The following is a 21,557-nucleotide window of genomic DNA, read 5'->3' as shown; positions in this document are numbered from 1 at the left end:
GACTTCCTTGCGTAAGCAAGGTGAGGAAAATGATCCTCTTTTCTAAGCTGTTATCAGGGAAAATTAATCATCATGATGTGCTTTCTTCCCTGTTGTATGTTTTATGATTCTAAAAGTTACAGCGGTTGTAGTAAATAAGCTTTTACTCAGAATATCAGTGGGCTAAAGCTGTTCAAGAGATGGAGCATCTTGGGAGATGCTATGCAAACATTTATGATTATAAAATATATTGTTTGCTTAACACCATTTCTTTCAACTCTGCTTTAAAAAAAATAAGTATATTTTTGCATATTGCAAGTTAAAATTTGGAAATTCTAACTCACAGATCAGAACCTAAAATCCATAAGTATTGTGGTCAAGTTGACTCCTTTTGTTTGTTTAATTTCAAATTCTTACAAATTCCTAGTAATTTCCTGAGGTTAAAAAAGAATGGACACACATTTATCATCTTTTCTTTCCTTTATCAATACTGCAAGACAGAGCACTTGAAAGCCATGGAAATCGATCAGATATCTTTAGTGATCCCTTGGTCAGATCCATGGCATAAATCTCCGTGGCTGCCCAGAGCCTCACTCACTTCTGATGGGTTTCATTGCACAGATTGTGGTAGGGTGAGGGTTACGCTGGCAGGGGCGGAGCTGAACAAGGTTCAGCACTGGACTCTGCCTCACTCTGTACGTGAGCTGTGTCTCAGCTTCCAGGATCTCTCAGCAAGTACTTTTGATTAACACAGAGGGCTCCATCGTATAGTCGTCCCTCTGTTTAAATAACCCTCCCTGAAGCCTGTGGCAGTTCCAGATGCAAAGAATTTGCAAGAGCAAGGACCTTGAGGTTTTATTGAATGGATAACTGATTTTCTGTTTATTAGTGTTCACTAATATCCTTGGATTGATGTTTTATTTTGTCCAGCATGTAAAAATAATTTTAAAAGTTGTGTACATTGCACCTGTTTTTTACATTTTTTTTCCCCATTTTTGTAATATAATACATACAACTCCATGTTAAATTCCTTGGTCTTGTGATGTAAGTCACATATTACTGCCTGTGCTGATTTTCTTCCCTCTAAGTAGTTCTTTCTCTTAGAATACTTTTAAATATATTTTTTTTTCACATTTTTGTTCCTGCTTTCTGGTGATGGTTCCTGATTGCCTGTCTTGTCTGATAACTGACGTTCATTAATTATTTACAGAGCAAAATAAAAAAAAAACCAAACCTCAAACAAAAGCCTCTATTGCAGCCTGATCCCATCTAGAACTTGTTAAAAACAAAACAAAACAACTTCTTCTTACTACTCAACCATATAGTGTTGCCACAAACAAAACCTGCCAGCCTCCTCCTCCTCACTTCAGTGATTCCAGTGTTTGCTGTCTTCAGTGGTGTATATCTTGCATCACTGCAAGAATGCAAACTTCTGCAATGCCAGATAAATACTTGTTGACCCTTTGTCTAACATATTTTGTCTTTGTTTGCTTGACTTATCCTTTTATTTTATTTTTTTATGTTTGCTGCATGTGAAAATCCCCATTTGCATTTTGGTTTTGTTTTCCTAATAAGCATTTCCTTCTCTGTATAAATCATTTTATTTACCCAGCTGCTGCTTCTCCATTGCTCTACTGTATCAGAAATCTTTATTTTTATTTCAGTTACTGATCATCTCTTCCCACACTTGTGACTGTTTCTGTGTATTTCTAATGAAACATAAACAAACTAAAGTCCTTATTATGCTGTATGAAACTTTTACATGTAGGATATCAGAGACTACCTTGTAAAATGACCTTTGCTGACATCATCTTGCTTACTGCATGCTTTTAAAATTACTAAACCCTGTTCTTGCAACATCTTTCCTAGCATTGAATGTTTAGCTAGTAGTGTTTCATAGACAAGCAGGCAACCAGCACTGCCCAAATTGATCTTTTTTGTGTTTGTTTGATTTGTTGTTTGTTTATTTATGTTGTTGTTTTTGTTTAATTTGCATGCTGTTGTTTGGTTTCTCCTCACGATGTGTCAATGTGTACAAGACTATGGTGCATCCGTGCCCATCCATCACCGGACTCTTCTAGCTTGCTCTGTCTCAGTCCTCTGCCTGCCACCTTCAGATCCTGGTGCCACCATTAGCCTGAATCACTTTACAGTTTGTCCTTGGTAGTTTGTTTAACTAGCATCCCTGGATTTTAATTTTTATCATTAACACTTCTCTGCGGCACTCATGTTAGCTGTCTCGTTCTCCAGTAGGAATCTAGCTTCCTCTGTGTGGTTAGTTACTTCATAGTTGACCAGTCTTCCTCCTCCCCCTCTTTCTTCCTCCTTTCCCTAAATACCCTTTAATTTTTTCCTGGGGTCTCAAAGGGAATTAACTCTCTAACGGGGATTTAGTGCTTTCATGCCTTGCTTCTTGGCTTTGGCTGTGCCATGCCAAGAAACTGTCTTAGGCAGTGGAAAATTGGGCTTGTGATTAACCAGCTGCTCCATGTTTGTCCCTTACTTGTGTTTTAGAGAAGGATGAGGCTGCAATTGAGAGTTCTGAGTACAATGCCACGTCAGTAGCTGATGTGGACAAGCGGGTGAAACGGCGGCTACTTATGGGTAACACTTTTCTTCCACTTCCTTTGTTGTGCTCTCACTTTTGTCTGTATGTGTGTGGGGGGGAGGTTCTCTTTTGGCCTCATGTGGTCCCTTTGGTTTTGGTTTGGCTTGTTTTTTTTTAACCTGACTTCATCTGTGTGGAAAGGTCACCAATTTTGTTAAGTTCTCATCTGTTGTACAACTTCATTTCTTGTTTTAAAACTTTTTTTTTCCTAATGCTGCAGCTTTAATATTAAATTTCTTCTGCATAGAAAGAAGCTTTTGCTATTAACCTTACTTACCTTATGCAAGCTACTTCTTCCATGTGATTTGTGTGTGTTTGTGTGTATGTTTTGCTGTAGGATTCCTGAAAAATCTCATGTTGCAGACTTGCCTACTGACTTGAGTGGATGATGATATGAAACAACGTTCTATTACATATGTGGTGTAAAATGAACAACTGTATTTGCCTACTGAAAATTGCCTGTGCTTTTGATTGAAATGAAAATATTATGACTGGAAATTCATCCATTTCCTTTGTGCAGCTATGTTAGTAACCACTGAAAGATCTTTCCCTAGTGACTAGTGAGCTTCTGTGTGGTGTTCTTCCAAAACTGAAGCACGGCTTGTTTCTCCCTGCTGTTGGAGCCTGAGAGTGGAAGGGATGAGGAAGTGCACTGAACAATGAAGATAATTCTTTAGCTTCTGCTCTCAGTTAACCCATTGCACACCCTAGTGTTTGTCTTATTCATGTTACATTTATGGCCGTTAGTGAGAATGACCTTTTGGGAATAGAAGGGGTAGAGTGGCTGGACTTCTGCCAGACTCTTTTCATGTGACGAAGAGCACAGAGCAGCACAGACTGCTGAAGGATGCCAGTGGTTTGGAGGTTTTCAGGTGGTTTATTACTCTCCATTTTCCATTCTGGTGCCCTACTCACCACATACAATTATGTCCACAATGTTTTAAACATAGTGAGCGTTGGTGAGAGGTACTCGATGAACTGTTTACAAGACAGGGATTCTTCAGCCGCAGAAGAGATTCTGGCAGGACAGGATTCTGCTCTCTTACCTCCTGGTCAGTATTTCATTTCTTGAAACCATTAAGTCCATTGCAGACTCTGTCCTGCTAGCCCTTGGCAAGCTCAGCTGGCTGCAGGCTGGCTGTATGCATCCACAGCTATCTGGAAGGACCACCTCTAGGAGACCAGAAGCCTCACTTCGAGTATTTAGTTGATTGTTGAGCTAATAGGTTGCAGTAGGTGGCAACATTTTAAAAGTTTCCATATGACTTGTATCTTGTCAGTCATGACAAACCATCCACTTAAATGCATATGACCACTTACAGGAAATGGCATGGTGTTACAACTCTAAAGTGGTGTTCGATGGTAATATTGAGGTAAAATATTTTCCCTGGTATGAAAACCTGGGCATATGTTACTCTATTTTTAGATTATCTATGATTGTTAATTTGTAGTTAGTTTGCAGAGCTAGCAAGTGACCCATATCAATTTATTGTTTAATGATGCACTGTTCAAATTAATTTAAGCTAACAGAAGCTATGAGGCAGCTCATCTTGCTTTATAAGGTGCTGTTAACATTTTTGAGCTGTAATTTCAGTAACACATAATTTCACAGGAAGTCAGGGAAAAAAACATGCAAAGGGCCTCTAGACCACTGGAAAATCCAATTCTCTAGGTCTAAATAGTGAGTTTGCCCAGCCACTAGCAGTATGTATTACATGGTTTAGAGGGACTGAGCATTGCTTTGCTGCCTCACCCTCTGATAAAAGTAATTATCCAACCTAAAATAAGCTCTCACTGCTTACAAGAGTCCAGGCAAATAGAACATAAATGTTATGATTAGCAAGAAGTTTCTTAGTTACACCAGGTCTGCAAGTTCCAAGGTGAACATAGACTCTGGAAATAGGTTTAGGTAGACAGTTAAAAATCCAGTTTGCAAAATACATTGTTTAAATCTTCAGTACCTCCTGTATTAGCAGGTACAAGCCAAAAGCTGAGAGTTTATGGACATGCTGTGTTTGAACAACTGATTGCTTAGAAAAACATCAACTAGAGCTGAAAAGAAATTTAGTTGACAAGTGAGATCTGAGTAGGTGGCTTATTTCTTAGGGACTTTTCTACTTGTTTATTTCTAGTGATTTCTGATGCTCATAAATCCCACAATTTATTTTTCTAATGGAGTCTTAGTACATTTCAAAAGTGTAGGGGCATTTCCATGAAATTCCATGTGTCTTCAGATGCTTTCTAACCAGCTCTTTTAGAAAGTACTGGAAGGCTCCTTGGGAAACTTTGTTACCAGCTTTTGTAAATGGACTGTGATTTTTGACCTTCCTGCAGACAGTCTTGGGAGTCTAGGAAAAGTAGATGACTTTATGTAATTTCAGTAGTCCGATGAAAGATGCTTTCAGTTGCAAGCCCTGAGACAATAATTTCTAGTCCCCTGTCATTTGCTGCATGCTACTAAAATGACTATGATCTGTATAACCCTCAGTATCAGCCAAGGCTATGAATAAGCTTGGATGAGATAACTTTACAAGAACAGGACTGCCTTTGCCACTCATTTTGCTACAGCAAGACTTGCCACCTCTGTAGCTCAGACTGACTCTTTACAGGGCCCTGTGTCCTAGTCATGGTGTGGTCCTGTGACTTGTGGCTGAATTTTAAATACAGAAAAGTAGATAAATATGCTTCCTTCCTTCTTGTTAGATGCATTTTTATATGGGTCTTGTGCAGCAGACAAGAAGCATCTTCTCTGATGAGCTACAAGAAACTTCCCTTTAGAACCATCAAAAGGTTCCTAGAAATTTTCATCCAACTTTTTTCATAATGTTTGGAAAGACCGTGAGGGTTTCCAGCTGTCTCCCCTGTTCAGAGAAAAACACTTGCATTCAGAGTAAAGAGCACTCTTGTTAAAGAGATGGCACTGAATGACTTTTCTCTGATCAGTGAATGTTGCACCATATTGCTGTTGATACAGCTCCTTTACATTTTCTTCCCAGTCCCCTGGGCCACTGCCATTGCAGAGTGGAAAGGAGTGCAGCATTAATTGTACTCCAGGTGGGCTTCTGGTGAGGTTCTGCCATCTGCCAGAGTTCTGTGTTGGGTGCTATTAACTGCATGTTGAGGCATGTACATTCTGTAGATTAAGAAGGAAAGTTCACATTCATCCTGCAGAAGGGCACACATCCAAGCATTTAAATCCAGCGCCTTACCATTATCTGTAACGTACATTTACATCTACCTTGTTGCAGAACACCCTGCACTTAATATAAATCAGCAGGGCACAACCAACGTCCAGGTCTTCTTAAACACCTGGTATAGTTTATCTCACTGTGTTGAATGCTGCCTTCACCCTTAAAAATATGTTCAAATCTCTGTTTTCGATGGTACAACACAATTTTTTCTATGTATTTCCTAGGAGCAGTCACAGAGACCCCTCTACTTTCCCTTACCTTCTTTCCTCAAGACCCTATTTTCCAGGACTGTTTTTCCTGTCATAGATTCATAGCATGAGACTGCCCTACCTGATTAGAGGAGTATGCTAATGCATTTCACATATTATTCGGTCTAAATCCAGCATCAGTTTGAAACACAGTATATCATGCCCTGCCTACCTGGATGAAAGCCATTAGAGTGTGGGCACACAACTTTAGAAGTTCCAGATTTCCACTCAATCCTATTAATACACATATCGTCCAGATGTTTTGTCCAGAGTCACATCTTCAGCAATGGAAGTTACTTTTATTCATGGATCCGGTTTCCAAATCTCTTTTTGCTATTGCAGCTCTGGATAGAATTCCTAAGTCCAGCAGTCCCTCAGTGTACAACTGTTAAGATGAGTCATCCAGTAGTCTAGTGCTTTATCATTATATACATTGTACATTATCAAGTCTCACTGGCTTAGTATTACTCTCTTCTTGGGTATTGTCCTTTGCTTGAAAAGGCTACAGGGTTTTTACAGAGCAATTGTCTGTTGATATCCTGAAGCTTTCTTTTGCAGAGAACTTAATACTGTGGACACAAAAACAGATTTTATAGCATCAGTTATGCCATTGGGCTGCCTCATTACAAATAAGTCAACTGCTTACAAAGATGTGACAGGCAGCTGAAAACTTCCTCTTTGAAGAACCAGAACTACAGAACTGTCTGGTCTTGACTCAAGAAGTTCTCGTCTCCAGTCAAAGGTAATGCTTTACTCTTTGGCTACACTTTACGTCAACTCTTAGACCAAAATATGTTATGATACAGTTTTAATACTGTTTTTAAAAATGCAGTGACTTGCTACATTGTCATCATCACAGGCCTTACTAGACTGCATGAGTCCTTAAGGTGCTTTAGCAATACAACCATGATGTTCTATCCAGCGCATTTCTTAGAACTTATCCTTTTATCAGCACTTTTTGAAGAGGTAAGCCTGATCCATTTCTCACCATGTTTCATTTTCCTCCCTGTTCTCCTTAGTCATCAAATGGATCAGGTTCATTTGGGCTTGAACCCAAGTGACTTCAGAGCAACTGTGAAGGCTGTTTCTTGCCCCCACCTTCAGTCCACCTTTTCCATTCTTTCCAGAGGTCACTATTGTAAGAATTCATTTTGGCAATAAAATGTTCTTCCTCTGGCCCTAGAAGATACAAGGCTGGTCCCTTCTTGTCTGAAGATGAGAGTTTTACAAAGTTCTTTTCAGTATAGCAAAGAGCAACAGGACACTGGGCCTATCTTGAAGTTAAGGAAGCGCAGTAATTTTCCTTGCATGTTTAAGGCCAGGATAATGGTGCAAATGGCAGTAATACCATCACTACAATTGTCTTCAGAAACCCAAACTCTACACTGAAACTCACTCCTTCACAAGATGTGTTCGACACATTGTGTGTCAGAACAGTTTAATGTTTTGCCATTGAACACTGACTTCTTGGGTCATCATTAAGGCTGTTTGCAGCCCACCTCAGATACAGGAATGTACTTCCCTTCCTTTGAAGCTGGCTGCCAAGATCCCTACAAACTATTTTGCTGTCAATGGAAGTGCTTTTACAAACTGTGAAGTGCATTGGCACTGTCCTGGATTTTGTTACTGCTAAAGTTGACTTCTGCCTAGATTGTTTCTGGAGTGTAGGAAGTGCTTCAAGTCATTTGGAAAATCACACCAACAAGGACCAGCTTTGCCCGGCTGGGCTATGTTGTGGGGGGGCCTATATTGCATTCTATCCCTGCTTTCTTAAGAGTGGCTAACAGGCAGGGCTTTGGTCTGTCTGTATTCATGGCACATCACCAGCAGTTAAGGTAGTATTTTCACTAATTCTGTGTTTTCCCTTGTTGTGGCAAGAATTATGTCTCCTCTTCCATTTTTAGTAGCCATCCAGCCACTTATAACGAGCACCCAGCTACCTGCCTGGAGAGCCCAGTGTGCAGTCCACTAAAACTTCCCTCTGCAGCAATCACTAGAGATGTGATCTGTAGACATGGCAATTTGGGCATTTCTGCCATGGATTAGCTTATGGCAGAGAACATCACTGCATGTTATGTGGGACAGAATCATCTCTGGTTTTTTGCCTTAACATAGGCTTGCTTTGGAAAGTGTACTTCCACTAGCAGTTCAACTGCAAGGATCTCAAACATTGCAGCAGATGGCCAGAGCCAGTTCAGACTAGTAGTACAGGTCCTGCTTTGGCTGCTTCCATGACATGCCAAGTACTCCTTTCCTCTGTGGGCTGGTCAGCTTTCGTCCAGTCTTGCGCCTGCTGAAGGAACATCAGCCGAGGTAACTGTGTATCCTGTTCTGACCGAAGCTGTTTTCATTTCAGGTGATTTTTAGCACAGTACCTACAATGGATTTTAATGAGCTGCTCACATCATATTAAAAAAAAAAGAAAAACCAACAACAAAAAACCAAACCAAATTGAGCTTATGGTCATCACTTACTGCATTTGTGGCAAAAGGCAAACATTTTAGCATCTGTTACATCAAAAAGAGAGATTTACAGCTTTAGTGCTGATCCTTCTTAGATTAGGTTTACCCTTTTGAACCTAAAGCAGTACCCAACTTTATACATCTTGACTCATCTGAGCTTAGTAGTCAGCCAGGTGGTATTTTTCCTAAACCACAATTATCTAATAGACTACACTATTCACCTTGGACATCAGGCATGCTTTGACTTTTATTTGTCTGGGAGCAGATCCTTTAGGATCACCCCTCACCTGATTGCCTCAGTGGCAGGAAGGTACATAGTTATGGCCATTTCCACCCCAGATTATCACTGCAGGTAACAGATTGTCAGACCTGATTGTTCATGAGCAGAGGTAGAACCGGCAGATGTGAGCTGAACATCCTCCCCAGGAGTTCAAGGCAAAAAGGCCGTCTGAGGCACCATCCTTACTTCTGTGGTTGCACCTCACAGGCTTCCAGGCATTAGCGGAGCAGTCCGGTATATTCCGTTTCTGATGAATCAAGATCCTCCTTCAGGCAGTTGGCATGAAATAGAGACCACAGAGGAACTCATACCCGGGGTGTGAACTTCAAATCATGCGAGGAGAAAGCAAGGTCACTTCCTTGAGATGTGTTGTCCATATGCACACTCATGTGGTCAGCCACCCTTCTCCCCTTCTTTCTCTTAGTCCACCTGGAAATTCTTGAGATTCCAGAGCTGAGAAGAACTGATGGTATGGGACTGTGTGGTCTTATAGGTTAAAATATCTCAGGTCTTAACTTGCAGTGGTCTATGCCCAGTATGAACATGCCTGTGAATAACAGATAAAGACCTAGTTTCTCTAGTATGCAGTCATCTTTTTACTTCCGCTTCTTCCTATGACACATTGGAATTTTGAGGGTTATAGTCTTTTCTACTGAAGATCATAATCTTGGTAGCACAGCAAGGAGGTGTTATGGCTTGTGTTTTTTGGAATCATAAAGTAACTGTTCTTGTGGACTTTCTAGTCTATTGTGCCTACCTGACTCAGGCTGTTGCCTCCAGTCTGGTGTTTTGTTTGTTAGGAATTTCAGGACTTAATCTTTTTGAATCACCTTTTTCTTCTAAACAGAGACATATAGCTCTTTCATGATTACAGGAAAATAGACTCTGTAAGGTAACTAGAATTACTAGAGTCTCATAATTAAAGTGATTTCCTCCTGCCATGTGTAAAATAACATCATATCAATATGGAAACCTTGCTTGTTCATTCTTTCAGTTATCCAAAGTTCTCTCCTCTGGTGGTTCACTGTGAACAACTTCTTCAAAGTCAAACCTCTGTCTTGAATTACTGTATAAAACAAAAAATGATGGTGTAGTTCATATGGAGATCTACCATTTTCTGGATTTCTGGACTCTGTGGTGGACCCATATTTACCTCCTTTGCAGCTCAGGAAGGAGCTGTAGAACTGTAGAACTTACTGAAGCCATGCATTCTTTACCTAAAAAGTCCTTTAATCTGATGAGAGTTTTCTGGCAAAAGCCTTTCTTTTTTCTTGAAAGAAAGTTTTGTGGGAAGACTCTGGTTTTCACAATGCTTTTGCCTGGAATGGTCTTCAGAAATAGGGAGGCAGAATGTACCAAGTAGTCTGGTTAGATCGTTCATTTGAAAAGTGAGGAAATTATGCTGAAGACCTTTCCATGGTGATTTGCCACCTACGTGCAAGGGAAATGCTGGGCTGTAAAGTCAGACTAACTCATCATTGCCTCATGAAGGCGCTTTGCCCCTGGGACCAGTATTGATAACTGATAGCCTGATAAGGACTTGAGATTTCTTAGTTTCAATAAATACAAAAAAATAAGAAATGGGACCTAGGTTTCTAACATGGCATGTAATGCTCTTAACTACCAAGCCACTGGAATAAAGAGTGTTACGAACTTTGGTCTTCCATTAAAAAATTCCCCAAAGCCTTTGAAAAAAAATACAGTTTTTATTCCATTGTGAATTAGAAGTGGATTCTGCAGACTTTAATTCTGGTTCTCTTTCAAAATGAAATGAGAGTTTCTAGGTGATCCTACTCCTGGTTTTCTGCTCAAACAGCAGGAAGATGGACAAGCTAGTGTTTGTTTTAAGTGTTCTTCCAAAGCAATTAACTTCTGTCATAGTTACAGCCCACCAAGGGTCACTTCAAGCCAAGAGCACCTTTTCAGTATGTACTTCAGTTCCTAGCTTTGTTGTACTGCCTCCTAGGACTCTTTCAGATTACTTAAAATATGTCCTTATTTCTCTGAATGGCTTTTATATGACTTAGAAACGCTCACTGTCAGAAAGCCAAGTGTGCTGCTCTGTATGCATCACAATCTTTTTGTGCTTTAATCAATAAAGCATTTCAAACATATTATTAACAGGCGTATTTCTAGGAGGATCCCTAACTCAATTACTAACTGTGAAACCAAGACCTCACTTTAACTCTGTCAGTTCTACTTTGCTATATGAATTCATAAAAAACAGTGGGAGGGAATCCCTGAGGTCATTCACGCATTCTCTCTCTCCCAAGGACAGATCTTTTCATCTTGTGTTATCATCACTTGTATTCATTGAGTTTGTGAATGGCGTGCTATTTCCTGTAAAAATCCCTTTTCTTCATTTTTTTGCTGATGATAAAGACTCTGACCTTATCCTGAATTCCTACCAATACCTTCCATTGTTTTGCTTTTCCATTTTAAATGAAAGGATTTGTCCAAGGTCAGGAGATAATGCTCCTTAGCAATGTTCAGAGTATTTCAGTTTTTCTTAAATGCAGCTTCTCTGTTTAGAAGAAGCACCACAATCACAACTAATAGCGCTTTTTTTAAGGAACCGGACTGGACTCATCCGGTGCTTACACAACACCTGATCCAATCTATCAAGTGACATTCCCTAAATATGTAGTGTTCCCTGAAGAGGAATCAAACTGTGGGATTCATGATTCAGTGCAAGATTCACCTATTCACATTCCGTATGTGGCAGCGCAGAATTCTCATCCTATTTTTATGCAAAATAAAATTCTACCAATCATGAAATTGCAAGAAATGAGGAGACAAGCATAACGAAGTGAAGAATTCCACATCCTGGAAGTCACCCTTTCTGTCTCACCTTTTTCATTCCCTGAATATGAAGCTCTTTCAGCTTCTCCTTCATCTGTTCACAGCCATTTGTTTCTTTCATTATACTCTTCTGAATGCTCTTTCTTTATCCTTTCAGCATCACAGAGCATAATTTGCATGAGAATAACATAGTTCTCACTTAACTGAAAATTCAAATATTTCAGTTGTGTGTTTAGTTTCTCCTTGTGCTTGTCCCTCCTTTGAGTCCCTCCTTGTAGTCTGATCTCACACCATATACTGCATGTACTGCCACTTGCAGTAAAACTTTTTTATGGATGGCAGCAGCAGTCTTATCATGTGTTCTCTATCTTGCTGCTTTCTTACCTATACTGCATATTCCCTCTCACTTAAAGGAAAGTTCATCTGTTTAAACAGATTATTTTTAAAAAAATTGCCTTTCCTGAGTTAAGTTTTAATCTCTTCCAAGTTTCAGCCTTTAAGAATTTGTGTATTTTTGGTCAGAATTTGAGTGGGATTTAGAGTGGTTTTTATCCAGTTAATTAGTCTTTTTTGTTAGGCATAGTCATGCAGTTCACCTGCATACAGCAGTGATGCCACTGTTGGTTACAATTATTTCTGTAAAATTCTTCTATATAACACAAATGTTAAGAGACGTGTACAAATACAAGTATGCACTTTTTTCCCTCTTAAAAGAATCACCCAGTTCCTAACAGTTTCCTTTGAAATCTTACTTAAAAAGATAAATCCACTTTAAATCTAAGTAGTACTCACTGATATCCTGTGTGCGCTCTTTACAACTGGTTCTGCAATTTCATTTCTGCTGAGATGGACTGTAAAATCTGTTGGGAATTGGTGTAGAACATAAAGCAAATGAGAAAGTGGCAGCTCTTGTGACTGCTATCAAGGTGATGAACATTAACAGGGCATTTTTTGGCTTTTCAGTATTCATACTTACAGATGGCTAGATATTTGGCTTCCTTTCACAGATATCCTTAATCTTTCCTCACTTGTTCAAATGTCTAAGTTTTCCCGTCTTGTACATAGCCTGAAGACTCAGTGTGTGTTTCACTGTGAATTAAAGACAGGCAGATCAACTCATTTTTATGTATTTAGGATAGGTAAACAGGTTATTTCTCAGTTCAGACACAGTAGCAGTTTACAACAGCTCTAGTTACAGCACGCCTGCCGAGGAACAGAGATTGCTAGTAGTTTAACCCTTTTTGCCACTCCAGTTGCCAGGCAATATTATTTCACAGGCATCTCATTAGGAAAAAGTAATCTAAGGTAATCCATATACCTCATAGTTGCACTGGCTAAAACAGTGAGTGCTCTAAAGGTGCCATTCTGCTTGCAGCCTTTAGCTTTCAGCTACATCAAGATTGGCCTAGTCATGTTTCTGAGCCCTGAATTTAAGACGGTTGTTCTGAGCGTAAGACTCTGTGTTCAGATATTGTGCAAAATTCAGACCAAGTGTAGAAGCAGATATGGTTACACTCTTGAGTATTATTACTCATAATTTAGCTTGGGCTATGACCTACTTGATAGGACCTGATTGCTACTTTAAATTCACAGCTGCAAATAGCTCCATCATGAATTGTTCTTCGGCATAAAAGTAAGCTTGTCTAATGTGGTACAGATTTTGGGAACAAAGACCAACCACCTTCTTTCTGCTGACCTTGGTGAGCTTTAGGGTACTGCAAATGAATTCCAAATGAAAGGCTGTTGAATTGTTAATTTGCTTTTACTTGCCCTATGGTCAGTGTTATCATTTGGCCAATCATAGTAACTAGGTAAGGAAAATAAGCATTTTTCCCCTTTTATGTCTTCCTTTTACCTGTACTTACTGCTTACCATGGCAGCCTAAATGGTTTACGGAAATTTGGCAAACTTAGAGAACATTATTTTCTTGGGGGGGCTCTCTCTCTTCTTCTCCCTTTTGTCCTGAAGTCAAACATTGTGCAGATTTGTCTTTGTACAGCATTAAGCATCTCGATGGCCTTTTAAATTTGAGAATCAGCACAAACCTCCTCTCCACGTTTCCAACAGCAATTACCTTTAAAACAGTTACTGATTACTACTTAGTGTTAATTAGTGACAAAAGAGGACACACACAACGCATTTTGCAGTGTATGAATTTCACTGTCTTTGGAGTTTGACGTCATAAACCTGCAGATGTGACCAAACCTAATCTTCTCTTGCTTACCTGTTGCTGCAAAAAATCCTCTTCCTCTGCACTAGGCCTTAAGAGAGGAGGTCAGTTTAACATTCCTTTCTTATTCAGAGGAGATGGCAATCATTACTGATACAGAATTTTAAAATTTCATATCTTCCAAGAACAACTTCTATGGAAGAAGGTACTGTTAACTATCCCTCTCATGCTTTTCTGAAGAGACAGGTGGTCAAGACAGCAGCTGCTCCAAGGCTGCCTTGAATGTGGTGATGACTGAAGCGGCTTCCATCTCCATTTTCACTTGAGGCTGTGTATGGTTTCCTTTGTTTTCACTACAGGTGGCCACTTCTGGTCTTCTGTTAAGGCTTCTTTGTGTGTTTATACACACATTATTGAAAGCAGCTCTTTCATTTACAGTTGTTCTCTGCTCTTCCCAGTCATTGCGTTATGATCAAGAGTTGGAAAACAAATAGGGCTTTCTGGATCCTGTTGACTGCAGACTGCTGTGCTGGCTTACAGAAGAAGTCAGAGAACCCCTTCTCCATGTCTCCAGAGAAAACACCTTGATGCTACATGGCTTGCTTTTGCTTTCATGCCTTGTGACTCAGAGGCTTTTCATGGTAGAGCTGTGTATTGATTAGACAAAAGGAGGTGGCACTGATCACCAGTGCAGTATTTCTATACTTTTTGTACATTCTGGGCATAACATGTAATTACGATCATCCTCCTTGGCCACGTAGCACTCATCTGTCTTGCATCTTGCTCAGGACACGGCAGCACGAGTCAACGCAGTAGAAATACACTAGATTGACTGGTACCTCAGCGGCCTGCAGAATGGCACAGTGACTGCAACGTGACATTTATACTTTCAGATGGTAGTAGTGCAAGCCCAACTTATATTCAGTGTCTTTTCCTGAGGGCTCTTTGCGAATGCCACCTGGCTCAGCTTTCTTTATGTGATGAGCAGGGTTACACCTTCACAGTGCAGAGAGGGTGCTTGCCTCCTTCTGAAATCAGTTTCTTGTCTGCCACCCGAAGAAGCTTATTTTGGTTTGGGTGTTCTTAAAAAACATAATTGATCCCTCTGTTACTTGTCTATTTCATTCCTTGTACCCATGTACAGCATCTTTGGGGTTTTTTAATCTTTTTCTCTTTTAAGAGAATAATTTGAAAATTTATGTAATCTTAAGCAAGTTTTTATCACTTGGAACAGTATATCAAATGTTTTAGCAGGTTGACTGAGAATGGGAATGCAGAGTTCTTCATATAGGTGCAGGTTTATGCACACATTCCAGAGTTTATGGGAATAATTTCTTAAGGAGAGCATAACTAGAGCCTGACCTTGCTTAAGTCAAAACAGAGACACCAACCTGTCTGTTATATGCTTTTTTCATATTAATCCTGTTGCATATCATGCTAATCTAAATGAGTTTAAGAATGGATATAAAAGATTAAATTCTCTTATTGCTGTAAAAAGTTACATTTACAGAAGAATAAATATTATCAGGGCAAAAAGTAAATTAAAAGTGGGGAGTGTCAAGGCTTGCTTTTAATTTTAGTACTATTGGCAGTAATTGCTGTACTATTGGTAGTAATAAAAATAATGCTATTTTACATATATAGAGCATATGTGCTAATGAATTTCACAAGATCTTATGAGTATAGGAAATACTGCATCTATTTTAAATGAGGAGACCTGTATGTCACAAAATTTCTTGTGAGCTCCAGCACAAATAATTTGCCAAGGGTGACACAGAAGCTTATGGGAAGCTAGGGAAGAAATTTAGGTCTCTTCTTCCATGCTCCAACCTCCAAACATGAGCATTTCCTATTGGAAATATCATAGAACCATAGAATATCTCAGGTTGGAAGGGACCTGTAAAGATCTTAGAGTCCAACTCGCTGCCTCTCGCAGGACTAACACTAATCCATATGACTAAGAGTGTCTTCCAGATGCTCCTTGAACTCTGACAGTCTTGGTACCATGACCATTTCCCTGGGGAGCCTGTTCCAGTGACTGACCACCCTCTAATGAAGAACCTTTTCCTAATGTCCCACCTTAACTTTCCCTGATGCAGCCTCATTCCATTTGCTCGTGTCCCATTCTGATCACCAGAGAGAGGAGATCAGCACCTACCCCTCCCCTGCCCCCCTTGAGGAAGGTGTAGACTGCAATGAGGTCTCCCCTCGGCCTTCTCTTCTCCAAGCTGAACAAGCCAAGTGAGCTCAGCCACTCCTTGTACATCTTGCCCTCAAGGCCTTTCACCATCTTGGTCGCCCTCCTCTGGACACACTCTCGTAGTCTGATGTCCTTCTTATATTGAAGTGCGTAAAACTGCACATGGTACTCGAGATGATGCTGCACCAGTGCAGTGTAGGATGGGACAGTCACCCCCCTCGACTGACTAGCTATGCTGTGCTTGATGCACCTCAGGACACAACTGGCCCTTTTGGCTGCCAGGGCACACTGTTCACTCATATTCAACTTGCCAACAACCCAGACCCCCAGATCTCTTTCCACAGGGCTGCTTTCAATCCTCTTGTCCTCCGGTTTGTATGTGTGATCAGAATTTCCCTATGCCAGGTGCAGAATCCAGTATGTGCTTTTGTTAAATTTCATACAGTTGGTGATTGCCCAGCTCTCTAGTCTATCCAGATCTCTCTGTAAGGCCTCTCTACCCTCGAGGGAGTCCACAGCTCCTCCTAATTTAGTATCATTGGCAATACTAAATGTGTTGGATATGTATCAGCAATATGAATGCATCAGATTCCAAAGGGGTCTTGAGCTTGAGTAGAATACTGAGTAGATATGAACTGTGCCCTTGAATTTGATGTGCTGCTTGCTGCGTTCATGGTACTTCCCTGCTTCCCTTCTCCCTCTTCCCCTCCAGTATTCTTTATCAGAAATACAGTTAAAGTGAAACTCGGATTTTTTTAATCTCTGTAGGATATGTGAATCACTTTCATAGAACTCATGTAAGTTGGGAGGGACCTCTGGAGGTCATCTAATCTAACCTCCTGCTCAAAGAAAGGGCAACTATACCAGGTTGCTCAGGGCCATGTCCAGCTGAGTTTTCAACATCTCCAAGGATGTAGATTTCACAGCCTCCGTGGGAGCACGTTCGTGTGTTTGACCACTCTCATGATGAAAAATTTTTACCTTGCATCAACCTGGAATTTCCTATATTCTAACTCCTGTTTGGTGCCTCTTATCTTTCCACTGTGCACCTCCAAGAAATATGTTGTTCCATCTTCTTTATGCTATCCCATCAGTTAGCTGTAGACAGAAATAAGATCTCTGAGCACTCTCTTGTTAAGGCCGAACAGCCCTCAGCTTCCGAGCCTTGTCATGCACACCAGCCCTCTAAATGTGATCTTTCTAGGCCTTCGCTGAATTTGCTGTAGTGTGTCCATGTCTTTCTTGCACTGGCGTGCCCAGAACTGGACACAACGCTCCAGGTGGTCTTACTTCAAGCATCAAGTAAATAGAGGGATAGGGTCACTTCTCTTGATCTTCTGCTTATACTCTTACTAATAGAAGTCAGGATGTTGTTGGCCACCTTTGCCTTAAGGAAACACTGCTGAATTCCATTCAACTTGTCCACCAGGGACCCCAGGTTTTCTTCTCCAAAACTGCTTTCTAGCCAGTCAGTTCTAAGCCTGTTTTCTTGTATGGGATTATTCCCTCCCATATGCAAGATGGGTTTGCCTTCGTTGAAGCTCATAATGTTCTCCTCAGACCATTTTTTCCAACCTCTTAAGGCCCCTCTGAATAGCATCCTGGCTTTCTGGTGTATTGACTGCTCCCCCAGTTCGGTATCATCCACAAATTTGCAGAAAGTGTCATCCATCCCTTAGTCCAGGTTGTTCGTAGAGACATTAGGCAGTATTGACCCTAGTACCACTAACAGAAGCTGAGGGGTAGCTCGAGCGACAGACTGCCAGTTGGACTTCGTACCACTGATTCAATCCTTTGTGTCCAGCTCTCCAGGCAATTTTCCATTGCCTGTCTATCCATTCGCTCTCTCTCCACTGTGGCCATAAGGATACTGTGGAAGACCATGTCAAAACACTTGCAAAACACTTGCAAAACATCCACAGCTCTCTCCTTATCCACAGTGTAAGCCATGTAACTGTAGAAGGCAGTTGGGTTAGTCAGACACAATTTGTCCACAATAAGTCGATGCTGGCCATTCCAAATCACCTTCTTGTCTTTCATGTGCTTGCAAATGGCTCCTAGGATGACTTGCTCCATAAACTTATGGGGGTGTGATGTGAGGCTGGTCTGGCCAGTAGTTCCCCAGATGCCCCCTCTTGCCTTTCTTGATGTTTACCTTGCCCAGTCATCAGGAACCCTACCCTGTCCTCATGACTCATCAAAGATTATAGAGAGTGACCTCACTAAGATATATATTACTGTAAAATGTAAAATTCAGATGTATACCTTCTAGTCCCATAGACCTATATAAGTTTGTTCTGCTTTCCACCATATTTCAGTTCTTAAAACCCAGTTTTGTGTCTTAGTTAAAACTGACCCAGGCTGCTAAAGTGAATTGTAAAGACTCCAGGATTTGCCTGATTTTGAGCAATATGCTTAAAATCACATCACATTCTTTTGATCGTAGAGATAAAAGGAAGGCATAAAATTTGGAGGCAGGTTTTGGAGACACCTGTCTTTAAGGCCGTTTTTCAATGGCTTTATGAAATAATTGGACACTTCCAAATAAACATATTTGAATAGAGGCTTACATTTGGAATGGTACTATTCACCTGTTTCATAAAAGAGGCTAAAATTTAGGTTTTCAGAGATGTTCCCAAACCATGACACATATCTTCAGTTTCAGGCATTTAACAGCATTCAAAGCCAAATAAATCCTTTCTGATATCAGTCTTCTTTTTAAGAAAGTGACCAGGCCCTATTGCCACCTGGTAGAAATTCTGCTTTGGTTCAAAAACTTCAGAACTAGAACCTGGAGAACTGATCTTTCCCTGCTAAACCCTTGCAGACACTGAAGTGACATATTAAAGCACCAAACACCCATGTAGCTTCACCTGGTAACTCAGACAACGTTCCTGACAGAGTGCTGAAAGACCGCCAGCTCGAGCTTGTGCTTTTTAATAAGGTATTTTAATATCCAGAAGCAGTGCAATGGATAGTGTACCCATAGTGCAATGGAGTATTGTTAAAACAGTGAATATCCTAATTGAGTAAACCGCAGGTATAGCATGTTGGTAATGATTTTGGTTACTTCCTTTCTATAGGCCCAGGGAGCAGATACATGAGAGATTGTTCCAAAATTAGGAGCTTACATTGGAAAAACAGAATGTAAGCTGTCCCAGACTGCCTTAAGTAGATAGATGTCCTTTTCTTTAGATCCCAGTTCCTGTCGTGAGTTTTCTGGTGGGAGTTCAATAAGGATGTAAGTAGGGCTGCAAACATCACTTTAAATTCACAGTAAAGTCTTAATAGTTTCAAATTATGAGCTTTATTGTGATTCAGAAGGAATCTTATTGTCAGTTACATGACACTGCTTTATTTGTGTCTTCCAGTTCTTATTCTGTTCCTCCCATCAGAACAAATACCATAAGAAATGTTCCAAAAATTCAGGGTGGGGTGGGGTTGGATAGTAATAAATATGCTGAGGTTGCCTTTCACAGAGAAAAAAAACAGTGGAAAATGGTCTGTAGGTTCAATATCACCATGAAGATCTGATCCAAATTTTGAACATCCGTTCATTCCCTTCCATATAAGTATAGCTTCTCCAGTGTGATAGCTTGGAAATAAGTAATTTGCTTCTGCTCTTCATTTGAGACATAAAACTTGTATTTGCATTTCAAATATATACTAAAGTTTGGTAGGGGTGAGTTGAAGTCATCTCTAACAGAAACACAGTTGGTAACACACTTCAGTTTATGCTGTATATAGGCCTCAGTTATTCTATAGCTCATAATACCTCTTTCCCACATCATGCTATTCACATTTGCTGCCTTTTACCAATGTTTCTCACAACCTTGAGTTTAAGGAATTTCATCAATACATCTTTCTATTTACCAAAAATGTTAGAAGTACTGTCAGATGTCCTCTTGCTCGCTTGGATCTTCATTCTGTTAGAGTTCATCATGTATTAAAGTCAGAGTCACCAGGAAAGTTGAAGGTTATTTATCCTTTTTGGTTTGTTTTGCTAAATCTCTGTGAAAATAAGAAAAGCTGGCTTGATTCCCTCTATTTATACATAGAAATAACTCTTGTTCACTGAATGACCCTTACCCTATAGATCCAGTCATCCATGCCATGGGAAAAAAAAATTGTTGTGTCTATTCATTTTCACTGGATGTCATCCAGAAAGCAGAAATATTACTGCTTATGTTCATTTCGTGTTGATGAACTGCAATAAAGGACTCTTCATACACCAAAGTTAATCTGCTAAAGTAAGTTTTACGGCTCTTTGCAGTGCCATGCCAAACGCACATCTTCAGCCTTTTTTCCTGTTTTTTAACCTTAACTCTTTACTCCTGGCAAATCATCCTACCATTAAACTGCACCCAAGTAAAAAAGTTTTAAATGATCCAAAAAATTTCCCCTTCTCTGAAACATAAAATTGTTTGATATGTTTGCCTTGGAGGATGGACACACATTCACATACAAATGGAAATGCCAACATTGTCATTCACCGAAAAATTCTTCAAGTAGCAGTTTCAGCCTCTTAAGTCTATAAAATAGCCCTTCCCAGGGGAGCAGATGAAAATCAGAACTATATTACAGGAGCAATCATGTTCAGATCTTGCAAGTCACATCTAAGGTGAGCAAGAACTCCACCTGAAAATAAGGAGTTGCAGACTCAGTTCCATTTTCAGAAAGCTGCTCCAGAAGATGTGTCGATCCATTTGTTAGCTGTGCTTGCTGGCAGTTATGTGCGAATCCATCTGTATACCAATTGCTTTTTCTATATGATGTTATTACATAGCACACATGGCATAAAAAATTTAAAACCGATCTAGTAGAGCATGTGTGAATGTATATGGAGAGCAGAGTTCTGTCCCATGTTGTTAATGCATGTGTGCCCCAACCCTTCCTTTCAGTTTGTTCATAAGCGCCAGCAGCTTATTCCACAACTGATGTGAAGGTCTGTGCCAGTGCAAATGAAAAAAAAAACCAGTTACACCATTTTCTCTTATTTTGAAGCAGTGAAGTCCCTCCAAAGGGCCAGTCTGAGTTCACCTTGAGGGCATTAGCGGAGGCTACTTTAAAATAAAAATCTTTTAGTACTAGTCAATTGAAAGATAAAGCCTTTTCTGTTCTGTGTAAATAATTTTTGATCAATGTTCTGTTCTAAGGCAATTCCCGATTAGCATGTCCTATGGCTTATTGTCAGACCCTGTCCACAGGGTACAATTGTGACACAGGCTGTGAATATTCAGCAATAGGAGTCTGTAAATCTGAGTAAGTAATGACAAAGCCTCTTTAGGGAAAGCCAGAATGAGGTGAGCTGAGTAGAATAATGGCAGTCTTGGGGGGTAGGGGAGTATTTTAATTTAATCAAAGCCAGAGAAACTGAAAAAGATACAATTAAAAGAACTTGCTCTCTGAAGTAAATACTTTTCAGATAAATGCACAGTTCAAACTGACATGCTAAATTGGCATCCTTACATCCACTCTATTCTCTGGATCAAAGCAAAGTTAATCATTTCACTTGCCTTTTATCTATTTTATGGATGTGTGTGTGGGTGTGTGTGTGTATGTATGTGTGTGTGGGGGGGTGTGTGTGCACATGAGTAACAGAAAATAATGGCAACAA

At 40.1% G+C, this 21,557-nt stretch overlaps 1 protein-coding gene across 1 annotated transcript in view; it reads left to right on the top strand.

Annotated features, from left to right (window-relative positions):
• The window catches only part of SCUBE1 (signal peptide, CUB domain and EGF like domain containing 1), a 218,052-nt gene that overhangs the window by 118,426 nt on the left and 78,069 nt on the right, over positions 1–21,557 (top strand). The window contains exon 7 of the mRNA XM_037390251.1: positions 2,494–2,583. Coding sequence (XP_037246148.1) covers positions 2,494–2,583 — 90 coding nt within the window. The remainder of the gene's footprint in view (positions 1–2,493; positions 2,584–21,557) is intronic.

Source organism: Falco rusticolus, chromosome 5 (assembly GCF_015220075.1).
Source record: "Falco rusticolus isolate bFalRus1 chromosome 5, bFalRus1.pri, whole genome shotgun sequence".
Taxonomy (NCBI): domain Eukaryota; kingdom Metazoa; phylum Chordata; class Aves; order Falconiformes; family Falconidae; genus Falco; species Falco rusticolus.
This window is presented reverse-complemented; position numbering and strand designations above follow the sequence as displayed.